The sequence below is a fragment of the Dipodomys spectabilis genome, unplaced genomic scaffold, assembly GCF_019054845.1.
Source record: "Dipodomys spectabilis isolate Male_0828 unplaced genomic scaffold, ASM1905484v1 ptg000163l, whole genome shotgun sequence".
Taxonomy (NCBI): domain Eukaryota; kingdom Metazoa; phylum Chordata; class Mammalia; order Rodentia; family Heteromyidae; genus Dipodomys; species Dipodomys spectabilis.
The window spans coordinates 14,580,371-14,606,362 of NW_024870840.1; the positions used below are offsets into that span (position 1 = coordinate 14,580,371).

Below are 25,992 nucleotides of genomic sequence, written 5' to 3' on the forward strand. Positions count from 1 at the left end.
TATACCTTGGTGCAATGACCCTAATCATGATAGTGAATACACCTATCACCTCCTAAAAGCTTCCTTGGCTTTTCTACAGTCCATTGATCTCCTTTCCCCTCCTTGCTACCAGGTAGTCACGGACCTCCTTTCTGCTTCTCTAGTGTAGCATGGTATAGAATTTCATATAATGCTATAGAATTTCATATCATATGGTATGTATTCTTTTGGATAGGAAGAAAGACTTCTGTTTGCTTGGATTGCTCACTCTCATAGCGCAGCTGTCATATAGAAGTCTAAGCTAGCTTTGTGGAAAGACCAGGTGGGGAAGGGGCCTACTTCTCCCTGTCCCCCCATTCCTGTTCTCTCCACTGTCCTGGCTGATGGGAGAATGTGGCCATTCTGAACGTTCCAGCCCCAGTTACCATCTTATTAAAGCCACATGACAGAGACTTTAGAGAAGGCAACTGATCAACCTACAGAATGGGGAACCACACTAAAATATTGGTTATTTTATTTTTGCTGTGATATTATGGGATGGTTTATTACTTGGCCACAGGTCATGGAACATTTTTCAGAAGTGCTGAGGACAATCAAACTAACTTTACTGTGGATTGTGACATCTCTTCTGGTCCTTATTAATGTTGTTCTCCTGACTAAGAAAGAGGAACAACTCAATCTCTGCTTCTTCTCTGGCTCCACAGCCTGTTCTTAGTCCTGTGCTGTGCTGTGTGTGCTGTGTGTGTGTGTGTGTGTGTGTGTGTGTGTGTGTGTGTGTGTGTGTGTGTGTGTGCATGCACGCATGTGCACACATGTGCACATATGCATACATACAGGGTGATGATGATGTAGAGAATCATTTTCATGCTCACCTAGTGCTCTTTCTTGCTTTTTCCCTGGCTTCAGGTGTGTCATGAATTAAACTGTCTGGGGCTTGTTAAAATGCAGGTCCACTGTCTGCCAGCCTCAGCTTGGAGGTATGGTGAAGAGGATGTTGAATTTTGCTTGCAGGTGATTGGGACATAGGATGATGTTGAGAAACTCTGCTCTGGGCTCACAAGGTTTTCCTAGTGGGCAGGGGGACATAGTTCAGGAGCTTCAAACAGGGCTTTGCCTGGGCTGCAAAAACTTTGCAGAGCAAAAACGTCCTCATCCCTTCACCTGCTGATTTCCCTCCCAATCTTACTACCAGCAGAATGTGAGAGCCAGAGAGAGCCTTTCAAGTCCAAATTCTGTCCTTTGCCTCTTCTGATGGGGCCTTCTGGGAAAATGAATTATTTCCTTATCTCAGCAGCAAAGAAACAACTGTCCAAAGGCAGTAGCAGCTCTGGAAATATTGATAATAAAATGAACCGATAAATTCAAATTCAAATTGGCTGCTGATAAACTGCATCGATAAGTTCATTTGCTCATTTCTTTTACAAATGTTTACTGATGGGCTGGGAAGGTGGCTTAGTGACAGAGTGCTTGTCTAGCATGCATGAGGCCCTGGTTTGATTCCTTAGTACCATATAAACAAAAAATTAAAAAAATCTGAAGAAACTTTAGGATGTATTTGGGGAAAAAACCAAGTATTTATTGAACATCTTTCTGCCATGTGCAGAATTAGCTGTAAGCAAGAGAGTGGAGGCTCCTGCCCCAAAGCAGAGAGGGAAGGTACCCAGAAAAACAAGAATATGTTGGTTACAGAGGGTTAAGGGTGTTGAAGGCAGCAAAATAAGGTTCTAGGGTGGAGGAAGGGGGTGGTCGGAGGTCCTCAGAGACCTGCTGACACAGGAGACTGGAATAATGAAGTCATATTTGAACAGCACATCCCTGGGGAGCAGAAAAGTCCCCAGGCAGGAACAAGCTGGGGCTGAAAGAAAAAGCATCAGAAAAGGCCAGTGGCCAGGTACCAATGGCTCATACCTATGATCCTAGATACTCAGGTGGCTGAGATCTGAGGATCAAGGTTCAAAGCCAACTCAGTAGGAAAGTCCATGAGACTCATCTCTATTAACCAACAAAAAGCTACAAGTGGAGCTGTAGCTCAAGTGGTAGAGTGCCAGCCTTGAGTAAAAAGCTAATGGTCAGCACCCAGGTCCTGAGTTCAAGCCCCAGTACCCACCTATCCCCCTATACCCACATAGTGACCGTAGAGACCCAGTAACCAATGCTTCCTAAGCTACATGTGGCAGAAATTGCAGGGCACCCTTTCCTACCCATTTCTGGTCCATCCTTCTCCTGTAGTAATAAAACTCCCAACTTGTACATGGTTGTCAGTAACCACACCTACCCCATTTCCCAGCTTTTTACAGAGAATTCCTCCATCTCTTAGCAAAGCTGGGCTTTCCCTATCTACACCTGATGAAGGATGTTTTTGCTCTAGTTGGGAGCTGCTTGGGGAAATCTGCAAGTGACAACAGGAAGGAAATTTACTTCTCCTTCTCCTTCCAGAAATGATTTTCATATTCGTATGAAACTGTACTATATTCATATGAAACAGCCTTATGTCACCCAGAGCAGCGAAGAAATTGAGACCTAGAGAGGGTTAGTTTGGACTTGAATTTATGCCTTCTTCTGAAAGCATCAGCAGCAGAATCATCATGGATATATCCTTTCCTCTCTCCATTACTGTCTTCTCTTCCTTCTCCTTCTTTTTCTTCTTCCTCCTCCTCCTTTTTTTTAATTTCTTCTTCTCCTTTTTGGTATCAGTACTGGGGCTTGAACTCAGGGGCCAATGTACTGTCCTTAAGGCTGTTGCTCTACTACTTGAGCCACAGTTCCACTTCCAACTTTTTGGTAGTTTATGGAGATAAGATCTCATGGACTTTCCTGCTTAGGCTGTCTTGTAATGTGGATCTTCAGCTCTCAGACTCCTGAGAAGCTAGGATTTCAGGCATGAGCCACCAGCACCCTGCTCCATCTGTTTAATTTTCTCCTCCTTCTTTGTTCTTCCTCTCCTTTCCCCTTTCTTTCTCACTGCTTATGACCTTTTCTCTCTTCTCTTCTTCCTTCTCTATTTGCAAGCCCTGAAAGGAAAGGCTGCTCTCAGAACCTAGTCATGAGTGAATCACTTGTGTAGTTGCGGTTTACCTACCTGTAGTAAATTTGTACCTAAGATTCCTGCATGCTGTAGGCAAATGGTTTTTAATTCAACTCTACAAATATTGACTGTGCTCTGGCTAACTGAGTGTACTTTGTGCTAGCAATGCTAGACAGATGCAAATGGGCAGAGTCATCATCAGAGGAGCCAGCCAGGCCCCTGGCTGATGTTGGCAGAAGACACACCCCTTCCCCAAGGATGCTAAAGAGCTCTCTGTCTGCCATGCATCCCCTGCCCAGTAAATCACAGAAAAGGGTGTTACTGACAGTTCTGCAAGACCTTAACAGGACAGTGTGCTATAGGCATCCACAGGAATTTTGTAGAGCTGGGTCTGCAGGGCTTGGAGGGCCAGGTTCAGTGTTGATGACACACAAGCTGGAATTGTTTTTTGCATCGATATTCTCATCTCATATAAACCTTACAAAATTATTCACCTTAGTAGGACTTTCTCCTCAACAAAAATTTCAGGAGCACGCTGGCCTTGAAACTTGGCAAACTCTAGCCTCATTTGTATGCTGTGGGATGTAGAGAGTAAGAAGAGCAAGCTAGGCTCCTTGGTGAGCACAGTGCCATCTTACTGATGCTTTTGAGGCATAAGGAATTTAGAAACAAAAGAGAGAGAAATGGGGTTCAAGGAGTAATGGAGGGGCAGTGGTGACAGCTTTGTCTGACTCATAAAAATTATCCCATATTCAGAATGGAGGTGTGGCTCAAAGAGGTAGAATACCAGACTTGAGTGAAAAAAACCCAGTGAGAACACAAGGCCCTACGTTCAAGCCCCAGGACTGCTACCATGCACAAAACTTCCTGTGCAACCCATCTGGCCACCCACAGTAGATGTGTGATAAGGGAAAAGGAATCTGCATAACGTTGCCAGCCCTGACTACTACATTAGAAAAGCAAAAACCTGACTTTAGAAGTAGTCTTCTCTTCAGTTCTTTTCAGCATTGAAAATATAGTCATCTCCTTCCTTCTCAGTCTTCTCGGTGTGTCATTTATCTTGCCAAATAGACAGTGGCAAGGTTTTGTAAGGCTCAGAAAGGAAAGACCATGATGATGTTACTTGTCTTTGGTCAATTTATAAGGGAGGCAAGAAATGGAATCTTTTTTTTTACCCCAGTATAATCTAACTTAACTTCCTGGTCCTAGAGGATATCACCTGTCCATCTGTGGCTTTTCCTGCCATCAGTATGCTGGCATGAGATGGAGATGAGGGGGACTTGGTCCTCCAGGAAGGAGTTCAACCTAAATACAGTGGCCCAAGAGGGGTTTGTATGTAGTGCTCATAACATGCATAAGGAAGAAGGCCACTTCAGGTGAGAAATTAGAGAAGACATCTTGGAAGAGGTAGTGGATTGCCCATGATCAGATTTTCACTTCCCTCTGTTTGTGGACTGATCCCAGATTGTGGGAATGTAAAAATAGATGCAGTGCATGTAGCCCAACCAACCCAACCCCCCATAGCCCACAAGGAATTAGAATTCTGAACTCTCCTTTGGCCCTGTGACCTCCTATACTGTATTAGGAGATTTCAGGCTTTTGTATATCTGGCTGTTTGGTTTTCTGCCCTGGGAGGTGAGAGGCTAGTGGGTGACATGTGTGTGAATCCCTTCCCTTTGCTACTTAGTAAAACCAAGAGTTAAATCAAAGCCTGGTCTTCCAGGCAAAGGCATCCTGCAAACACTTTCCTAGGCCTGTCCCTGCAAAGACCCCTTGCCTTGGGTGAGAGAGATGGTACAGTTCCCACCCCAATCTCCTAAAGGGAAATCCCTGGACAGTGGCTTTTACTGGAGCCGATTCTGCTTGGCATGCTTTTCTGAGGAGCTGTGCATTCACAGGTGAGGACAAATGAATCCAGCACAACCCGACGCAAAAATATTGTGCTATGTAATTGATTGTCTTCTGGAATCAAAGACAAGCTGCTGACTAGTTATTCTCCCCTCCATGCTACTATCTCCTAGAGGAAGAGATCCAAGGTTGCAGAGGGGTTTTGCTGCAGGGATCAAACTTGACAAGTTGTTTCTGTTGTCAAATCAAGGGGAGGATAAGGCCCATTACACCCAGATTCAATACAAATTTATCAAACGTTGCAAGAGGCATCTAAAGGCACACTGCCTTATTTTATTATTGAGTTAATAGTAGTGTAATGATGGCTTGATACTAAGGCACACAAATTAGTCTTTACAATAACATCTCCCCGCTCTCCCCGACATACAAGTCATCATTATACTATACAGAGTTTACTTTATGGATTCCCAAACTACTGAAATACATGGGGCTGGAAATTTGAAATCCCCTTCCTTGTACAACACAGGAGTTCAGCTCATCCTCCTAGAAGAGGGCGGGCAGGCAGACTTTCCCTGTGTCAGTCTGTCTGTCAATCCCTGTTACAACTCTTGTGCACTTTGGATAATTTGGAGGAAGCTCTATCCTTGCGGGGTGGTGGTGGTGGTGGTGGTGGTGGTGGGAGGAAACTACAATTTTTAAAAATCCACAAAACCCCTTTGGCACTTTGAGAGGTGGAAGTGAAGATGTGCATCACAGACCTACATACTCTTCTTCTCCCCTGGGAAAGCTCAGCTGTCCCCGGGACCCCCTCGGCCCGCTCCCCCCCCCCCCCCCCCCCCAGCCCAGTGCATTTTCCCTAACCTTGACCTCTCAGTCATCCCTATCTAACTCCTGGATCTGAGACCTACCTTTTTGATGGATGCGGGGTAAAAAGGGCACAGGCTTCCGGGAAGCTGGGGGGGGGGCAACTTTCTTTGCTACCTGGCCCCAGGGATTTTAGATAGTCCCCCTTTACCCTCCCTCCATTTCCACGCCCTCCTCCTGCTCCCCTTGGACACCCATCCTGGCCATTCCCCTCTCCAATCTGAGGCGGGTTTTATTCCTATTTTTGTCTCCCCCTCTGGGGTTATTTTTTTTTTTTTGTCCTGGAGACGCTGACACGACCTCTAGACGGCGTGCGAGCCCGGCTGAGGGCTTTTGGGACCCTGCGGGAGCGCCACGCGCGCGCTCCGGACTCCCCGGGAAACAGCTGGACGCGACCATGTCCCCGGTAGGGGCGGGGGGTGGCGACGCTCCGCCCCCCGGCGGCGCCCCGCCCTCCTCCCCGGTCCGCAGGCGCCCTCCCCTCGCCAGGGGCTGCGAGTTGCATTTGGTAAAGCCCAGCCCCCGGAATATATAGATCATTGGAGCGCAATGAAGTAGCCTTTGGAGCAGGGAGGGGGGACCCCGTCCGACTGCCACCGCCGCCACAGCGCACGGCAGCGACGGCCCGCCACCATCACCGCTCGCACTCGAGTCGCCCGGCCCGCGAGGAGGCAACGGCCGCCGCCGCCGGAGGGAGCGGCGAGACGACCGGCCGGGAGCGCGCCCCGGCCGGCCACCTTCCCCCGGGTACTTCCAGAGCAAGTCCGGTGTCTTCCACACCCCCTCCCCGGCTCCCGGGCTGGGGACTCCGGAGAGCCGCTGCAAAAATCTAAGCGATCCGCCCTCCCGAGCCCTTCGCCCGGCCCTGCCCTGCGCCTCCCCGGCTGGGATCCGCGTGCCGGGGTCCCTGCTCCTGCGCCCGGGGCGCGTCTCCGGACCCCCCACCCCCCACCCCGCGATCGATCCACCTCCGCCAGCCAGGACAAAGCCATGAAGCCGGCGCTGCTGGAAGTGATGAGGATGAACAGAATGTGCCGGATGGTGTTGGCCACTTGCTTGGGATCCTTTATCTTGGTCATCTTCTATTTCCAAAGTATGTTGCACCCAGGTAGGGGGCGCGTTAGCGTGGTTTTGTTGGATATTTTCTTCTCTCCTCGCCCTCTGGCTCACTCGCTCTGCCTGGGTTTCTGCCTCTTTCCAGCCTTACCTCTTCTCCCGGGCTCCCGGGGCTGGCTACCGCCATCCACCCGGTCATCGGGATGGAGAGGAGGAAAGGTGTGCGCCGGCCTTCCTCGTCCTCTTCTTCTTCTTCCTCCGGGCTGCAGATGGGACTGGGGAGGACGGCAGTGTCCCCCCTCCCCCGCCCCAACCTCCCTTCCTTGTCTTGTTCTCTTTGTGTGTGTGTATGTGTGTGTGTGTGTGTGTGTGTGTTTGCTAGGAAGCAGGTAGAGGCTGGGGGGAGATGCCAGGTTGGGGCGGGGTGGGGGGGTTGGTTGGAAGAGAATGAAAACTCCCGTCTCTGCTCCTGCCCAGCTCTTGAGGTTGGAAGAGGCGCCCGGAGCCGCTGCCCTGCGCCCCGGGGCGTGCGCGGCAGCTGCGCCGCCGCCTCTTCTTGGGCTGGAGACCCGGGCTTGAAGGGTGCTCGCTCGGCCAGGGTTTCGAATCCCCTGCATGGGATTGGAACACCCGAGGCCGAGCTTCCACGTGTTCCGGGCTGGGTGGGAGGTGCAGAGTAGGTGTGGGGCAGGGAGAAGCCGACGGGGTTCCGTCAGACGCCCCCACCCTTTCCCCCAGCACAGCCTGGGGTCCAGCCCCCTCAGCGACCTTGCACCCGGTGCCTTGGGGAGAAGTGTGTGTGTGTGTGGGAGGGTGTTGGGGTTTGGTCAGCCCTCTTCCCAGGATCATCTCCCCTCTCCCCTCTCCACACCCTGATCAGCGAGCTCAGGTCATGTGTAGGCTACCTGAGTTCTTTTTGGGGGGCGCGGCGTGCTGGGGAGGTCGGGGGGGGGGGGACTCGGGTCATACCATTGCTTTGCTTCCCTGCGCCCTGGCCAGGCGGGACTCAACCTCTGCTCCGATCTCCCGTGGTTGAGGCAGATGCGCACGGACTCAGCCGAAGGCCGGGCCTCCCCACTTTGGAAAGGGGGCGCCTTGGAAAGTTTGGGACTGGAGTGGGGAGAGAGCGGCGCCCTCGAGCGCTGCAGCCGGGCCGCTCGGCTCGGCTCCGAAGCCCAACAGGTAGAATCCTGAGCCTGCCGGGGGTGATCGCGGGTCCTCGATCCTCGTTTCTCCTCGCTGGGCCCCGGTGGCTCCGAGATCCATTTCTTTTTTCCGCCTCCGAGTCCCCCAGCCCCCCCTCCCCCCTCAGCGGCCTCCCTGAAAGAATTGGCTTTTCTGATGGTAAGCAGAGAGGCAGGAACGCATTTCTTTGCAGGGAAATAGGGTCGGTCCCTTTTTTGTGCGTGTCGCCCCTTACTCCTTTCAGCGTATACCTAACACTTCCAGCAGACACAGACCCCTGATTCATCAAACCCCTGTGTCTTGGTGGATGGCAGAGCAATCAAGCTGCTCTTCGCATCCAACAGACCCCGCAGCCGGCTGTGTGATTCTTTGGACCCACTGGCCCCACTGGGACCCACTGGCCCCTCTGCCCTGTTGGGCCTTGGAGCAGTTGTTAAGGTCGCCAGGCTGCCAAGAATATGGTCTGACATTACCACATGGAACCTTAGGACATCTGAGCCAGCCCTGTAAAAGATGGCTTTTGTTTGCAGCTGGGTATTTTTAGTTTAATGTTAGTAGCCAGAGCGGTGTTTGTCTCTTCACTCAAACCTGTGGTTGTGAAACTTCCAAGGGAATTTAAAAATGGACCTCGCTGGCCTTCCCGCAGCTTAGGCGGTGGTGGCAACAGGCAGGACTAGACAGACAGGCATTTCAATGCCAAGTTCCGAGGGCCACCCAAAAGACCGCCAGGGTTAGATGCTCCTGAGAGAGGACAGGCTGGTGTGGAAATATAATGGGGCCCAGCAGTGTTAAACAAAGGCCCTGATGCTTTGCTTTTGACTTGGAGATGTGTTCAGGCCTATTCCACTTGGGCTGGGATGGTGCGTGCCAGGTAATTCTCTGAAGAAATACCTGGAAGAGGGTTTAGTAGCAGCTTCCAGCAGGAATGTACTTCAGGAGGAATATACCTGTGAATTGTTCAGTGAAATTCCATTTCATGGATCCTGTGGGGGAGATTAGAAAATAACTGTGTAGTCAAAGATGTTAGGAAGAAAGTTTGAACTGTCATAGGTCCTGCTCTCCCTCTTGCTTTCCCTTCCTCTTCCCCTTTCTCTTTCCCCTTTCCTTTTCCTTTTCCCTCTCCCTCTCCTCCTCTCTCTCTTTCCCTTTCCCTTTTTCTCTCCCTCCCTTTCTCTCTCTCCTTCCTTCTTTTCTTTTCTTTTCTTTCTTTCATGCTAGCACTGGGGCTTGAACTCATAGCCTCTTGCTTTATTGCTCAAGGCTGGCACTCTTCTATTTGAGCCACACCTTCATTTCCAGCATTTTGCTGGTTAGAAAGTCTCTAGGATTTGTCTGCCTGGATTGGCCTCAGACTGCAATCTTCAGATCTCTGCCTCCTGAGTAGCTAGCATGAGAGATGAGAGTCTCTGGAGCCTGGCCAGAGGCATGACTTTTCTAAGCTTTTCTGGCCATAAGCTTAATTTTGCCCAGCCCTTTGCTTCTTTTTCCTACCAAAAAAATGGTATCGGTTTGAAATTCACATCTTTATAAGTCTGCTTTTCTGAGATTTTTTTCCACCCAGATCATATCAAATATTACTTTAATAGAGTTCAATTGAGAGGTTATATATATGTAACCATAAGAACTACGTCAATGAATTATTATTACGTGGAGCTAAAAATATGCTTTGAAATCTATATTAAACACTTGTTCTTTTGGGGGAGAAGGTTTAATTTGCTGAACTCTACTGTTGATTATGGTTGATGTTAAATTTTTTTTTTCTTTCTAGTGCTTTGAATTTAAAAGTTCTACCATATTTGCATCTGGGGAGGATCACAGAGCAAGGATAGCTGGTCTTTTGGCTTGAGTCTATCGTTTGAGTTTCTGTAGATCAGCCTGGGAGAGGCAGAAAGGACCACAGCATGGCCCAGATTATGTTGCTAAAAATTTGAAGTCCTTTGGCAGGAATTCTAAACACCTATGTGTGAATCAGAAAAGTAATATTGCAGAAGAAATGAGCTGCAGGCCTGCGGTGTCCAGAGGGTGTGAGGAGGGAGGGAAGAAATAAAGAAGACAGCTGGCTGGGGTTGGCTGTCCTTCCTGATTCTAACCTGGGGTCCATTGTCTCCTGTTCTTCTAACTCCCAAGCTTGAGTAATTTCTGAATTTGAGTAATTGGCCATCAAGTACTTGGCTATCAATTACAGCATAGACTGGCGGTTAAGCAGAAGTGGGCCTTGTCAATTAAGCAGTTTTTCTTTAGTCGTCTTTGGCCCTCTGAGATAATAGCCTTCATGAAGAATAGGTTTTAGGCCAGGGACGAGGTTTGGGGCTCCATTCTAGTTTATAGGTTTTGCACAGGGTCTGGGACTGTAGTAGGTTCTCTATAGAATATTTGCTGGTTGATGCATGAAGTAGCCTCTGTGTGTCCAGTTCCAGAAGGTACGTTTAACCAAATGCCTGGCCTGTACTTTGGCTCTTTCGGAGGTTGGCAGGGACATTTCCCTGCCTTCCTAGATTCTGAGTTCAAGATCATCAGGACCAGACTGAAGCTTTCACCATGGCCTGAATGCATTGCTCAGGGTCCTGGCTACTGGGTAAAGGTGGCCATAGTTAGTGGATTTAGACAAATCCACATTCAAGACAGACACCTCCTTGTAAGTGTGACCTACTCCTAAATGGACAAGATGGGAGCCACATACCTGTGGTTTCTGCTTTTCTGCATCTGTTGAGTCCTCCCATGAATGCAGCCTGTCAGAGTTCCACTCCTTACATGAAAACATCTCACATACCTGCTGCTGACAGGGGGCTTTGGTGGGGCTGAGCAGGCAGCGCAAAGCTGAGAGGCCCCAGGCAGAGTCCCTGTGAAGAGAACCATCCCTTTGTGTTACTCAGTAAGATTGTGGTTTTTATTTGAAAGCTACTGTTCATAGAGACAAGCCTGCCAAGGAGAAAACCTCTCTCCCTCCCCGCCCCCCCTCTCCTTCACCACATTGCTGTATGTTTACTCTCCCTCACCTGGGATTTCTTTGCCTTGTCTGGACAGATGATAGCTTTGGGTAAATTTGATCAAAGTACATCCCCTGAAAATGTGGAACTGTCACAATAAAACCCCTTTGTACTATTCATTTATGCTTATGCAGAAAAAGAGATTAGAACAGTTCACTTGATCAGGTGGGCGATAAAATGAATTTGGAGATATAACTTTAACTGATCACTTAACCTCCAGGTTTATGCTCATTATAGAAATTCTGGGATGTCCCAAAGAGAAACTTCGATACGTATTTTTCTATCAGGCAGAGGCAACTGACTCCTTCTTCTCTCCTTTAAAAAATACATATTCAGGTTAAGCAATCTCCATCAGAAAATCTGAAATTCAAAATGCTCCAAAAGTTGAAAGCTTTGGAGAGTCTTATGATAGTCACACCCTGTGGTATTATATAAAATGATGTGTGAGGTGATGGAGAGAAAAGAATTTCATATTTAGATGTGGGTCTAATCCAGAAGTATCCAAAATCTGAAAACCACTTGAATTCTGAAACACTTCTGGTCCCAAACATTTTAGATAAGGGATACTTAACCTGTATACATAATAAAAAAAAATCAGTTGCGGTCACTGCATGTTGTATTTGGTTCGATATATTTCTGGATCTCTGAGTATCTCCCCTATGCTATCATACACAGACACACACACACACACACACACACACACACACACACACACACACATTTTATCTAAGTAATTAAATTAAAAATCCTTTATTTTCAAACAAAAAATTATATTTCAGAAACTATATCATTATGGTAACTACCTATTAAATTTAAAGATAAAAAGTTTAGCTACGCTTTGCGTGTGTATTTATGTGCTGGCTCTGAGGCTTGAATTCAGGGCCTGGGCACTGTCTCTAAGCATTTTCTTTCTCAAGGCTAGCACTTTACCACTGGAGCCACAGCTCTACTTCATCTTCTGGAGATGAGAGTCTTGGAGACTTTACTGTGTGGGCTGGCTTTGAACCTCTATCCTCAGATCCCAACCTCTTGAGTAACTAGGATCACTGGCATCTAGCTTAGCTACACTTTCAAGTTTATAGATTTGCACGTATCTCCACCCTGCTTGCCCTTGAGCAGGATGATCAGCCAGTATATTTTCTTTTCACCTTTTTCCCTCCTTTCTTCCTTCACTTCTTTCCTTCCTTCCTTCCTTCCTTCCTTCCTTCCTTCCTTCCCTTCCCTTCCCCCCTTCCTTCCTTCCTTCCTTCCTTCCTTCCTTCCTTCCTTCCTTCCTTCCTTCCTTCCTTCCTTCCTTCCTTCCTTCCTTCCTACCTTCCTTCCTTCTTTCCTTCCTACCTTCCTTCCTTCTTTCCTTCCTTCCTTCCTTCCTTCCTTCCTTCCTTCCTTCTCTCTCTCTGGTACTGGGGTTTGAACTCAAGGCTTCACACTTGCTAGGTGGGCACTCTTCATTGAGTCATGCTGCCAGCCTTTTCTGTACTGGTTATTTTTGAGTTAGGGCCTTGCTTCCTGCCTGGGTGCATGCCTGAACCTTGATCCTCGTATTTTTCATGGCGATGACAGCTTGCTAACATACCCAGCTTCTTTTGTTAAGATGGAATCACCGCGCCCCTCCCTTCCCCCTTAGATTCTTCTTCTGATCTTAACCTCCTGAGTAGTTAGGACTGTAGGCATAAGCCACTAGTGCTTGGCTTTTCTTTTCTTTATTTCTTGGCACAAATGAAATTTTATATTAGAGAATCTTTTTGATTGTGCATGGAGTCAATTTGGAGTCTTTCCAACACTTAGGGGTTGTTTTTGTATATCTATCTGCAGCTTCCTTTGAAAAAGTGTCAAGAGAGCCTCAAATATGAGAATTCTGCAAGCAACACTAATTGGATGGGGAGATGTCAGGGGTTAAGTGTTTGTACCTCAATGAGACGTTTTCATAGCTGAGCGGCTACACAGTCGCAGCTACCATGGGCTCCCATCAGGAGACCTCCTTTCATTGCTTTCTGAAGCCCAGGGCTGAGCAGGCAGGCACCGCACAAAGTTGCTGGGGGAATTGTTGTGGAGGGGCAGAGGAGGCATGAGGGACGGACAATCCCTTCTCCTCCACCAGGTGCAACTGCTGTTTGAGTTTGTCTGGTTGAAAATCATTTTGCTTATGACGCCTGGCCTTATCAGCACAGCCTTTCAAAACAGGAAATCAAAGGCTTACCAGCTCAGGCGCCGCCCTTTCCCTTCTCAAACCCCAGGGAAGGCCCGGCTCTTGGTATTCTGCAGGTTCGGTGACTGGGTTTCTCCTGAAATTAAGAGCCAGCAGGCTTTATCTGAGTGTGGACTGAGGACAGCCAGAAGTCTCTCTTCTCATTCATTTTGTTCTCCTTTGTTTTTCTTCTCTTGAATCTTGGGACTAGAGAGCAGCGTTCTTCCTATGAGATTATTGAACAATCTGATATGTTGATTAAAATATCCTGGGGCTTATAATTGATGTATCTTGAATCAAATGTGATTAAAATGTTACAGCAGGTTTATTCTCTCTCTCTCTCTACCCCTCCCTCCCTCTCTCTCTCTCTCTCTCATTTGCTCAGTCAGACAAGGGCTGCAATTTAATAATTCAGAGGTGTCTATATAGGCATGGTTATTGATTCTATGACACTGGACAGCAGTGTCCCTTGGGAAGTGAAGGAGCGGGCTGTGGATCCATTCCAAGAAGCCTGTTCTAGGCAGGAGCCCAAGGCCAGGTCTGGTCCTTGAGTGCTAAATGCCTGGCAAAGAGATTGGAGGACCCAGAGCAGAGGGAGGGAGGGAGGGAGGGAGGCAGCCAGAGACCCAGAGAGGCTTTGAGATTATGGTGCAGTCTTCGGCCTGGATTGTGGGAAGGTGTGGGGATGGGGGGATCCCTGGAAGGGGTTTGAGCGGGGAAGTCTAGCCAAAGGGCTGAAGCAGGGCTAGAAATCAAGCCTCTCACTTGCATCTCATGTTGATCTTTGGGCAGCCCATAGATTGTGCATTTTGTTAAAGTGGCCAGCTGGTCAATCTCTCCCTCGTGCACCCAGACCTTCCATCTTCAGTGTTTAAGGTAGATATGTACAAGGGGTGATCTATGGAGTAAACTCACCCACAAATGGCATTGGATAAATGACTTGGGAGTGTAAGAGCAGGGTCCTAGTCTGGGTTCCTTGCTCCCTGCTCCCTGAATTATTGTGGTTTATGACACCCATTTTTTCACCCCACACTTGAGGACTGATGCCATTTGACGGTGTTGCAATCAACGGCAGCCTCACAGCAGACCGATCTTTCAGGAGCAGGCTTTCCTTTCCGAGTGTGACATGAAATAGCAGTGTTCCTGCCCAGGTCATGTCCTCCAAAGCCACCTCTGTAAATTGTGATGGTACTTTTTGCAAACTTGGTCGTCTTCAAAAGAGGATGGGAAAAGCCGGTCTTGGAAGATGCAGGCTCTGATGGCGAATGCAGAAAAACAGCTGGGATCACTTGGTTCTCCCTCCTCCCCTCCATTCCCTCCCCCTCTCCCCCATCTTACTTGCTCTCCATTTTCAGAGCCTTAGAGCTCATAGTATCTCTTCATTTACAGACAGAGATTGGATCAGAGTCAGAATGGAAAGGGGAGGGAAGGATGGTCTTTGACTCGAGACTTCAGTCTGACAGTTCAACTAGAAAATGATAAGAGAACTTTCCTAGGGGAAAATGTACCTGTGTGGATTTCTGCTTCTTTCAAGGCTGCTGAGCTCTCTTGGTCTGTACTTCTCTTTTTTAGCCCCTTCAGAAATACGCCTCAGTTCTTTGTTTGTACATCTTCCTTTTTGACTCAGCACGTGAGGCTACCTATCTGCCATTCACATAGCTTCTGAGCCTGGCCCAAAGGGGCTAGGAAACATCTAAAGAACAAAAAAGTGAAACAGGTGTTGGTAGCTCACACCTGCAATCCTAGCAATTTGGGAGGCTGATATCTGAGGATCCTGGTTTGAAGCCAGCCAGGGCAGGAAAATCCATGGGACTCATTGCCAATTAACTATCAAAAAGCCAGAAGTGGACATGTGGCTCAAGTGGTAGAGCACCAGCCTTGGGCAAAAAAGGTAAGAGACACACATGCATGCACACACACATTAAAATAGTAAGTAAGTGAATCTCAAACACAGAATCTGATATGGTCTAGACTATTGTCTCCCAGACCTCTGTGCTCTGACTCAGGACAAAGAATAAGTATTTTAAACAGAAAAATATTTGATGAAGGGAATTTCATGCTTGTAAAGTTGTTGGAGACATGGAGCATCAAGAATAACTCCTAGCCAATGGGAGTACTATCTGTAATAATTTGTGAACTGGTGTGTTTTAGCATAGTTGCTCAGTAAACCTGACTTACAAGCCACATGTGGTTGTATGTTTTCTGAGATCTTGGCACTTGAGAGGTTGAGGCGAGAGAATCTAAGGCTAAGTCTAGACTCTTATCTAGTGAGTCCCTGTTTCAAAAACCAAAATTCAAACAAACTAGCAAGCGAATACATAACAATAAGACCCCCTTGAATTCCCAAGGGGTGCTTCTGCTTCTCTGTCTCTAGGACTATCTATGGAGTTCAGTGACAGTTCTAGAAAGTAGACTCAGGAGCAAGATCCCTGGTGCCCACTGTTTCAGGTTAGCTTTCTGTATTCCAGTGAGCACCCCTGGAGAAACCAAATTCATATTCAGAGTCAAACAAGTGTGGGAAAAACAGCTTTTCCTGCCAGCCTCTGCAGTCTGGAAACTTTCTAGAAGGAGAATAGAATGAAGGATGAACACAAATCCATTGGACTTACTAATAGACTAGCTTGGCAAAACATTTGAGCAGCTGTGTCACCAGAATATTTTGTTTATAAATACTTTATGTTCATTACTATTATTTAAATATCTAGGAGAAGTTCCCAACAATGCAACTATAAAACCACATAGTCTTTGTCTCTTGGACAATTCTAGTGGCTGACTTGGCTAACTCTTTTATCTTGTCATGTGCCTGGTTGTCCAGGGAGAGGTACACCATGGCTATGTGCCTAGGCAGGGAGCCTTGGCTCCTACTGTGTTGCTTGTCTAGGATCTCCGTTACAGCCTCTGTCTCTGTCTCGTTTCGTGAGGATTGGGATCAATAGCTTAGGGTTAGCAAAGTCGATCCTATAAAAGTCTACTTAAGATTATACCTGGTGATCCACTGAAATCTGAGAGGGGGTCAGTAATTGAGGTGGCCCCTCAGCAAGTACTTTGCAGGTTTTACATTTCACCTGCCCCTTTGGGTAGCCGGGTGTAAAGAAGTTGTGAAGGGGATGTTTCTGATAATTTGTGCTCTCAATCTTAGTTGACTTTTACTGTTTTAGATTAAGCAAGAATGCAAAATCTAATGGTTTCTTTCCAGACTTCTTTGAAGGACAGTGCTATCCACTGAACTTTGAGATGGCCCCAAATCTTGACTTGTCTGACTGTAATCAATAACACACCGGTCTCGGTCAACCTGGACAGACATGTAGTAGTGACCAGTTTTAGCGAAGAGAGGCTGGTTCTGATTCTGTCTCAGGGAGATCTGGGTAAAAGTAAAGAAGCGTGGCGATGTAGGTGTTTAGGTCCTTTTCATTGAGTGGAGATCTGAAAAGCTTTGGAGAAGAAAAGCCACCAGTGTGCCTGAGATGGAATGAGTCGGCTGCTGGCTGGATTTCTGTGTAAAGCTGTTCACATCAAAGAATTCCAGAAGAAGGAACACACAAAGGCCCCTGTAAGGTAGCGCTGTAACATAACACTTTACATTTCTTAATGGCTGAGATGCATTTTACCCCAGGTATCACTGAACATTCCTCACCATAGTGAACAGGCATAGGGGTTAGAGTCTAGAAAGTACCACAGGCCTTGACTATCACTGGATTTATTCACACCATGCAAGGCATTTTTGTTGAAGACTTAGCCAGTGTAGGCTCTGTTCTAGGTGTTAGGGACACAGCAGGGGACAAGCCCCAGAGATCTGTCCCCCCATCGAACAACAGCCTCATGAGGGGGAGAGTCAAACAATGTCAAATGCGGTAGAGAAAACCATGAAGGCAGGAGGGGAGATTCGTTTTCAGTAGATTGGTCAGGGAAGGCCTCTGGGAGAAGTGGCTTTGAAGAGGACAGAAATGAGCCGAGCTAGGGGATGAGCTGACGGAGCAATAGGAGTATTTATTGGGTATTAGTCATGGAAGGCACACACTACCGTTGTCACCATTTCCTGAGGGGGGCAGGCACTGAGAATCTCACTGTCTAAGGTCTAGAGAGAGGAGCTGATGGGAGTGTGGTTTCCTATCAGTTGCTTTGAGCTAATTGGGGCTCTTGAAAGGGTGAACCTTCATCTCTACCCCAAGGACTGATGGGAACTAGTTCACCCAAAGCTCATCCATTCTGCCAAATGCAATATGTGTGTGTGTATGTGTGTGTGTGTGTATGTGTATATATATATATGTGAGAAATGCTTGAAACTCTGCTGAGCAGCATCTGGTATAGGATTTACAATACTCTGGGTCTTGGGCAAGTGTCTAGCACACTGTAGGGCACACTTAATCATGGGTGGGATGAATGATTGAGTCCAGGTGGCCTACTCAGAGATCTGATCATTTCCTGACCAACAGTAGGCAGAGTACCTGTCTTGTAGGTGCTTGCGGGGAGTGGGGGTAGGGTGGGGTGGGGTGGGGTGGGGGAGGGGGGTATGGAAGTGGATAGGAGAATGATCTGGAAGGGTCTGTAAAGCCAGTGGTTATAATAACTGCACTGTGATTCTCCCTTCCACTTGGACAGCGATGCTGTGGAATTCACTCGGTTTGAAACTGGAGTAAATGTTTATCTATTTCACGTGAGATCTGTGGAAAGGCTTATGTCCAGAGTCCTAGGAAGATTGTTATTTTTGGGGGGAGGAGGGAGAGAGAAGGCTCTGTTCTTCTATGTATTGTGCTAAGGTGGCTCATCTCCAACATCAAAGCTTAACTCTGACTCCATGTAAGCATTTTGGGAATGTAGAGTTTATATGTGGTGGGAAAAAAAAATCCGCTGTGTGGTTTCATGCTGAATTCCAAGACCATAGCTCTTTCTCCCCAATTATACACACAGTTACCTTTCAGGTTCCCAATCGCTTTAACAAGAAACACTTGGGAAAGAACACAACACAGGACACGGGTCAATGCCACCACTGGAGTTGAACTTGGAGGAAGATGAAAGAAGTCACTTAAGAATGGCACCCATACAATGGCAGCGCTCTTCCCGGGAGGTGTTGGGTGCACTCTCTGGCCTGGGATGCAGGATGGAGCTGGCTGGCCTTGTTCTCCACACGTGGGCTGTCCTGTGCTGAGGAGGACATAGGTACCAGCCCCCCCACTCCTTCCCTGCAGGTGTCATAGCGTTCTCTGTGGAGAGGTGAGGGCACTGCCAAACATCTTCTACACTCCAGGACGGGTCCTGATGACACAGAATGATCCAGCTCAAAATATCGATTGGTAGGACACCCCTACTCAGATTCAACATGTATCTGACAATTACTTAAAATAACATTAGCAGCAAGGGCCTCTTCCTAAGTATTTAGTGACTTCATATACGTTCTAAGGATTGTGTATGTAGGTATCAACTGCTGTCACGGAGTTATTGTATTTGCTATTCCCTCAGCCTTGTGAGCTAAGTACTAACCAATCCCATCATACAGAAGCTTCCAGATAATCTGTTAAGGACTGGAACATCATCCAGGCTGCTACTGAAGACTACACCTCACTTATATATCCCATCTACTTAGGCTTGGTTTCAGTTAATTAGGTCAAGAGCTAATTATTTTATTCAGGCTTTGAGCTTGGCAGTGGACTAAGGAAGTGGGCATTCAGTGATAGCCCCTTCTCTTCTTTCTTACTTTATACTCTATCCCTGGTGAGCTCAGCCTCTTGGGGCCAGAGCTGTCATCTGTGTTCACATGACTCTCCACTCTCTCCTTAACTTGGATGGTTTTGATGTCAAAGTCCAATTCATCTGTTACTTCTCGTGTGACACCTCGTCCATCTCCTCTTGGTTAGTATAAGGGGATGGAGAACCTCCTCCATGCCCCAAAGTCTCCTGTGTGTGCACAGCAGTATACACACTGGCATATTGGCTCCTTCGAGGCAGGGGCCATATTTGATTTCCCACAGTGTCCCAACATGTAGAATGGATTCTGGTATATGGTAGTCACCCAGTAAATAATACTTGTCAAAAGAGTCAATGCACTGATGGTAATTGAAAATCCTCCTTTGGCTGGGGATGTAGCTCAGTGGTAGCGTACTTGGAAGGCCCTGGGTTCCATTCCCAGCATGGCAAAAGAAAAGGAGAAGAAAGAAAAGGAGGAGGAAGAGAAGAAAGAGGAGGAGGAAGGAGAAAAGGAGAAAGAGGAGGAGGAAGAAAAGGAAGAGGGAGAATGAGAATGGAGTTTTTATTGCAGATAAGATTTTCAGTTTGCTTCTACAGTGAGCTGTCATTGAAAAGAGCCAAGAAAGCAATCCTTTTAATGCTATAGCCAGATATAGACACAGCCCCAAAGGGAACAACTGTCAAAGACGAGATTGTAGCTCTGGAGGCAGTGTAGTAATAGTGTGTTCCAGGATTGGGTCTGCTGATTCAGTTTTCAGGCAGGGGTCTGAAGCAAGACCCTGGTAGAGCAGCGTTGTCTACTAGAACCCCCCTACACGTTCAAGGGCCAAGGGGTGCTCTCAAGTTTGAACTTCATTCTTGGGATGAGGGAGGTATAGAAGACTTAGGATCTCTTGTTTTGCAGATGATGAAATTGAAACCCTCTGGCGTCACCACAAAGGCAGGAGTTTTATGCCCATTTTCTTAAAATGAGCTTGAGGCCATTTTGGAATCCTTTCTGTTATCGTTTAGTGGGAAAGGAGATTATTCATGAATGTACCAAGTACAAAGGAAGGCCTAACTTAAAAGCATTCTATGTCAGGATTTGAAACCTCAGTATTTGCATTGCTTATGCCCAAATTATAGGTCCTGGAGGTGAAGTTCTAGGATCTTGGTTACTAATGATGCCCTAAGTTGCATCCTCAAAAGGATCTGGAAGAAGTGGCAGAAGAGAGGAGAGGGTGTACAGTCGGCTTACGAGGAGGAGTTTTTGCTTTGGTATGCTGGATGCACAGCCCAGAGAGATAGAAAATGTCCTTATACTGGTCACACCATTTTGGAGCCCTTCTTTTAGTTCTTATTGTGCCCTGCCCACCCCCTGCCTTAGGCAGAATTATCTCAAAGGCTTAATTTTTCTTTTAGAAAGCAATATAGAGTCACTGCAGATATGGAGCAAGTTTTTAAGGGAGCGGGTGTGTGGAGGGGCAAGCCGAGCGGTTTAGAGAGATTCGAGACTGGAAGGGCTAATTAAGGAAGCACTTCCTTCTGGGAGCCAGTGTGAAAGTGCTGGGAGGGAGATTACTTTGAAAATGGGAAAATTAAGCAGTGAAATCCTTTAAGAATGAAGGTCCTATTGTATGGCGGGTACTGTGGATAATTTTGCTGTTCAAAAATGGAAGTATAGAGGTTTGAAGCCAGAAATGGAGCAGGTAATCTTTTAGTCATTTGTAACAAACCAGCTTTTGTTGGGAAAGTGTGAGGCAGTCTCCAAAAGACAATTATGGGCTTAAAAATATCAGCTTAGTGGACTGGGGCAAAGCTCAGCAACTGAGCACTTATCTATTATTGATGCAGCTCAGGGCTCAACTTTACGCATACAAAGACAGACATATGTACATGCATACGTGTAAACATGAATACTTATAAGTGGTGATGCTAAGCGGAAAGAGTGGGGTGTCATCAAGAACCTGTGGTTTTGTACCTACTCTTCTTCATTTTGGGGACCCCGCTGAGTTACCAGGAAGTCTTTACAGGAAGGAAGCAGAGAACTTCCTGTAATGCCTAACCCTGTGAGAATGGCTTCTCTCTTGTTAGTATCATATTTTGGGGTTCTGAGCAGAATTTGATCAGAAGAAAGTACATCCAGGCTAAATCCAGTGGCCCTCTTGGAATTGGACTGTAGACTATTTCAAAGACCTCTTCCCAACTCGATTAGATTCTCTTAGCATCTCAAGTTGGACTCAGGTTTCCAAGGGACTTAAATCATGACAATAATTAATTGTTGTTAATAAGCACAATCAGAATACCACCAGTCCCCTTCCCCATTCATCATGCAAACGTTTATAGACCGAACGTTTATCTGGCTAAAGAGACAAATCTGAGTAAGACTTGGATTCCTGCATGCAGATAACTTGCAGTTTAGCAAATGGTGACCGACCCACTGTTAGCGCCTGCAGTGTTTTGTTAGTAGGGAGAAGGACAGCTAGAAAAAGAGGGAATTGCTGATGGTGCTTCCCGACTATAATCTAAGCTACTCAGGAGGCTGAGATCTGATGATCATGGTTTGAAGCTCGTCTGGGCAGAAAAGTCTGTGAGATTCTTATCTCCAATTAACTACCAAAAAAAGGCAGAAGTGGAGCTGTGGCTCAGGTGGTAGGGCACTAGCCTTGAACAAAAAGCTCAGGGGTTGGGTGCTGGTGGCTCATGTCCTGTAATCCTAGCTACATAGGCTGAGATGTGAGGATAATGGTTTGAAGCCAATCCAGGCAGGAAAGTCCGTGAAACTCATCTCTATCTAATGAATGACTCAGAAAAAGCCAGAAGTGTGGTTCAAATGGTAGAGCACACAGAGGCTTGGGGACAGTTTCTAGGCCCTGACTGAGTTCAAGCTCCAGGATCAGCACACACACACACACACACACACACACACACACACACACACACACACACACACACACTCACTCATGAATCACTAGTTTAGGGCTGGTCAGGTATGCCCCAGGCGAAGGACCATTTGAGCTAGACTCCAGTCTTCCTTCCAATTTATGCAACAGGCATTTATTGTAAAACACAATGTGTGCCTGGAGGCTTCCCAATACTGTGGGATACATGGGGAAAGAAACAGACCAGGGAGCCCCCAGCTTTGGCGTGAAATTTATCAAGTGGGTTGGCGGCACTACATTTGGTGGTTCCTTTTCTACAGTGTCTCAAAGAAAGCAAGTTTGTGTATGCATATCTATCTCCCTCCTGATGATAAAAAGAATCCTCATGAATTATAGAGACTTTGGGAAAGAGAGATCTACTTCTAGAAGCTTCAGGATCACTGGCATTGGGAGGAATCTCTATCTCACCATCTTCTTTCTAGTCCCGTGTCCAGTCCCCCCCCCCCCTCCGCCATTGTGTATATACTTCCAAAGGGAAATCAACATGCAGGTAAGGTAGTGGGGTCTTGCTTCTGTTTCTCTGTGCTGAAGCCCTGACTTTTTCTTATATCATCCAGTTTTCTGTGAAAATGTCACACTGTTCCACCTTATGGATGTATTTTAATTTACTTCTTCTCCTTCGATGATCAGCTTAGAGGTTGTTTGCTGAAGAAAAGGCCCCAATGTGCCTTTTGTATATACATCTTGTCAGTGTCTTAATGCTTCTTAAAAATAAATATTCAGAAGGGGAAGTCACAGGTTATATAAACTTTCTGAGACTCTTGTAGCCAAATTGTTTTCTAGAAGGTTGTCCTCAGTTAGGCTCTAGCCAGTAAAGGTGTGTGGAGATATCTTAGTGTATCTCAGCCAGTTTGATGAAGCTACTTTCCAGGTTCCTGACAAAGTCCCCTCTGTCTCAGCATGGATACTGGTGTTTAGATTCTTGCTCACACGCCAGGTTTCAGAAAATACAGGTTGTGTCCCCAGTGGCAGGTCTCTCCCAGCCTTGTCATAAAGTAAGTGCTGGTTGAATGCACGCTTTGAATGTTGGAATGAACGAGCTGAGAAGGACAGGTTTCACAGAACAGCTGTGAAGACAGTAGTCACGTGTCAGTGGACTTGCTCGGAGAGAGGAGCAAATCTATCGATGACAAATGGCTCTTTCCACAGCCATGTCCTCAGTTTTGATGCAGATCGACCTCAGGGGCAATGTACAGGACTGGCCAGGCTCCCTTTCCTAATGCTAAACCATTTTAGTCTTCCCAACAGTGGGTGAGGGACAACTGCCTTTGTCTTCATCTTTAGGAGACTTGGAGAAGTTTTGTAATTAACGTCAGGCTACATAGCTTATGAGCAGTAGAGCTGAGACTTCCCATTTCATCTCACTGCTATGCTTTGCCAAGAAAGTCCTTTCTGTGAACTGCGTGGCTAGTGTCAGCGAGGAGAACTTTGATTTAGGAGGCATCATGTAGAGGAATGCTATAGTCTGAATCCTTGTGTCTCTCCAGAATTCACATGGTGAAGCCTGACCCTTAATGGGACAGCATTAAGAGGTGGGGTCCTGGGAGGTGGTTAGGTGGTGGGGGGGTGAGGCTTTTGCATGGAGTTAGTGCTTTTCTACAGGAGAGCTCCTTGGATCAAGCAAGGATGCAACGAGGACCTGGAATTGTCCCTTAACAGACAGACACATCTGCCTAGATCTTGAACTTGGATTTCCCAGCCTCCAGGACTCAGCAGTCCATTGGTTATTTATAAGTCACTCTGGGTAAGGCATCTTGTAAGCTGCCCACAAAGACAAGGGGCAGATCATTCCTCTGTATTTGGTGAGTTGCTGGCATAGCTAGAGTGGGCAAAGCACCTGTCGGACTGCAGCCTATGGGGGAAGGAACCAGATGTGACCAGATGTGACCAGATGTGTGTGTGTGTGTGTGTTGCTGAGAAGAGCCAGGAGCTCCTTTAAGCATGTCATATGCTCCTCTTAGCAGTACCCAGACAACGTGTCTCTCCAGGAAGCTACTGTGTTGATGATGTTCTCAGGTTTGGGGCATGACCCCCCCAAGAAAGGAAGTGAGACTGAGAGTTGCAAAGAGATAAACAAAACCAACCAAACCCGTAACAGTCCCATGCCAGCCACCACGGACGGGGCTTCCTGAGTGATGTCTTTCTGGCCTATGCCTCCAATACAAAGCTTGGATGTGTCTAGTCATCCATCTTCTGGAACATTAAAAAAAAAATAGCTTTCCTATCTTGGGAAAATAAGCTGTGATAAATATTTTGCTCCACAGATCTTGGTGTTTTTACATGATTGCATTGCAATCCTAGCGGGAAGATCCTCTAGCCTCAGGGAGAAGTTCGTTGGAGGCAAACCAATTCCCCAGAGCCTCCTTTCCGCCAGGTGTTGCTCTCTCTGGGGTGTCCACGTTCTCCTCCTGTCTGCTCTATTCTGCCCAGCCTGCCCGCCCAGCAGCTCAGCACTGCGGTGGAAGTGGGTGAGGGGAAATGAGAACCAGTCAAAAATAGCTGGCTATTAGGTTTCCTGTTAGATAGGATGTGGTTGATTAACTTCGGGTATCTGCAAGTGTGGTTCAGATGCTCTGCTAGCTGTTAAGTAGGGTGATTGCCTGACACTGGTGGCCTGGAATGAAGGGAGTTATTACAGGCCTCAGGACCTGGTGCCACCTTGGGGAAATAACAATAAAAAACAATAGAGCTTTGCCCATGAGTGAATAAAGATGATCTTACCTGTGGGTCTGCCGCAGTGGCAGCATTTCTCTGGTTGCTCTGGAGATGGGATCCATGTTGTGGTTCTTAATATGTATTGGTTGAGGTCATGAGGCTGTTTCTCTAACCATGACAACACACTTTTAAAAGTGCCTGGGTGCTGGGCACTGATGGCTCACGCCTGTAATCCCAGCTACTCAGAAGGCTGAGATCTGAGGATCACAATTTGAAGCCAGCCCAGGCAGGAAAGTCTGTGAGACTCTTATCTCCTATTCACCACCTCAAAACCAGGAAAGTCTGTGAGACTCTTATCTCCTATTAACCACCCCAAAACCAGAAGTGGAATTGTGGCTCAAAGTGGTAGATTGCTGGCTTTGAGCAAAAAAGCTCAGGGACGGTGTCCAGGCCCTGAGTTCAAGCCTCATGACTGACAAAAAATAAAACTGCTGCTGGGCACCAGTGGTTTATACCTATAATTCTAGCTACTGAGCTACCTATAATTCTAGAGACTGAGATCTGAGGATCACGGTTCGAAGCCAACCTTGGCAGGAAAGTCCATGAAACTATTATTTCTAATTAACCATAAAAAGCCAAAGTAGAGCTGTGGCTCAAGTAGTACACTGCTAACCTTGAGCACAAAAGCTCAGGGACAGTGCCCAGACCGAGTTTAAGTGCTAGCACAGGCAAGAAAACAAAGTCACACAGTGTTTGGGTTGATATATACCAGGGTATCAGACCTGTCCCAAGGGTATTATAGTTACTCCCTAGAGGAAACCTAATGGTGACTGAGTTCCAGGCTAATAACAGGCCAGCATAATTCTGAAGGTTTGTGGAGTTCATTACAGTCACAAGGCCTGGACTGGAGCTTTGGAAAACACTTCTGAGGTTGATCCTCCAGCAGGAAGAAGAGACAGGGATCTCCATGGCGCTGGTGGCTCCGTGGCTGCTGGTGGCTTAGGATTGCTGTGTGTTGTTGAAGGACATTTTTTTTTTCTGATGGACAACTAAAGCAAGAAAGCCAAGAGGTGAAAAGTCAGTCACTGGACAATCTGTACCCTTTGATTATAGGTGATAGTATTATTTGGAACTTTTTTTGTTTTTGCCACATGGAAAATCTGTTTGAACTGAATGTGGCAATGCCAACGTTTTGATTCTTATTGCCTCTTTTTGCATTCTATGGCCCAGATGAGCTATAGTCCATATTTTTTCTTATGTACACAGGCTTAGGGCTAATGCAGTGGTCTGCGGAGACCCACATGCCTCCATGCTGTTGCTCTTCCTGGGTGGTGGTCTTTTATCTGCTTGCTCACCATTCTGTGGCTAACTTGTCCAGTAAGAAGAGAGAGAGAGAGTTCCAGGAAAGGGTGGGCCCTGTGCACCCATCACATTTGTTCATATCTAAACAGTCACAGCCATTTCTGTGAATGCTTCAGATATGAACAAAGGAGGCTGGCCGAGTGCTAAGATAAACCGTGGGCCTTGAAGGTGTAGAGAGGGAGGGAGAGAGAGAACTTGCCAGCCAGATGGTGAAGGTTCTGATCTCATGTTGAACACAGG

The 25,992-nt window shown here is 47.0% G+C and overlaps 1 protein-coding gene across 2 annotated transcripts in view; it reads left to right on the forward strand.

Moving 5' to 3' along the window:
• Positions 1–6,246: 6,246 nt before the first annotated feature.
• The window catches only part of Chst11 (carbohydrate sulfotransferase 11), a 204,151-nt gene continuing 184,405 nt past the window's right edge, over positions 6,247–25,992 (forward strand). The window contains exon 1 of one of the 2 annotated variants that reach the window (XM_042693306.1): positions 6,247–6,824. In XM_042693306.1, coding sequence (XP_042549240.1) covers positions 6,707–6,824 — 118 coding nt within the window. In that variant the 5' untranslated portion in view covers positions 6,247–6,706. The remainder of the gene's footprint in view (positions 6,825–25,992) is intronic. The other variant, XM_042693307.1, reaches the window with a different exon arrangement.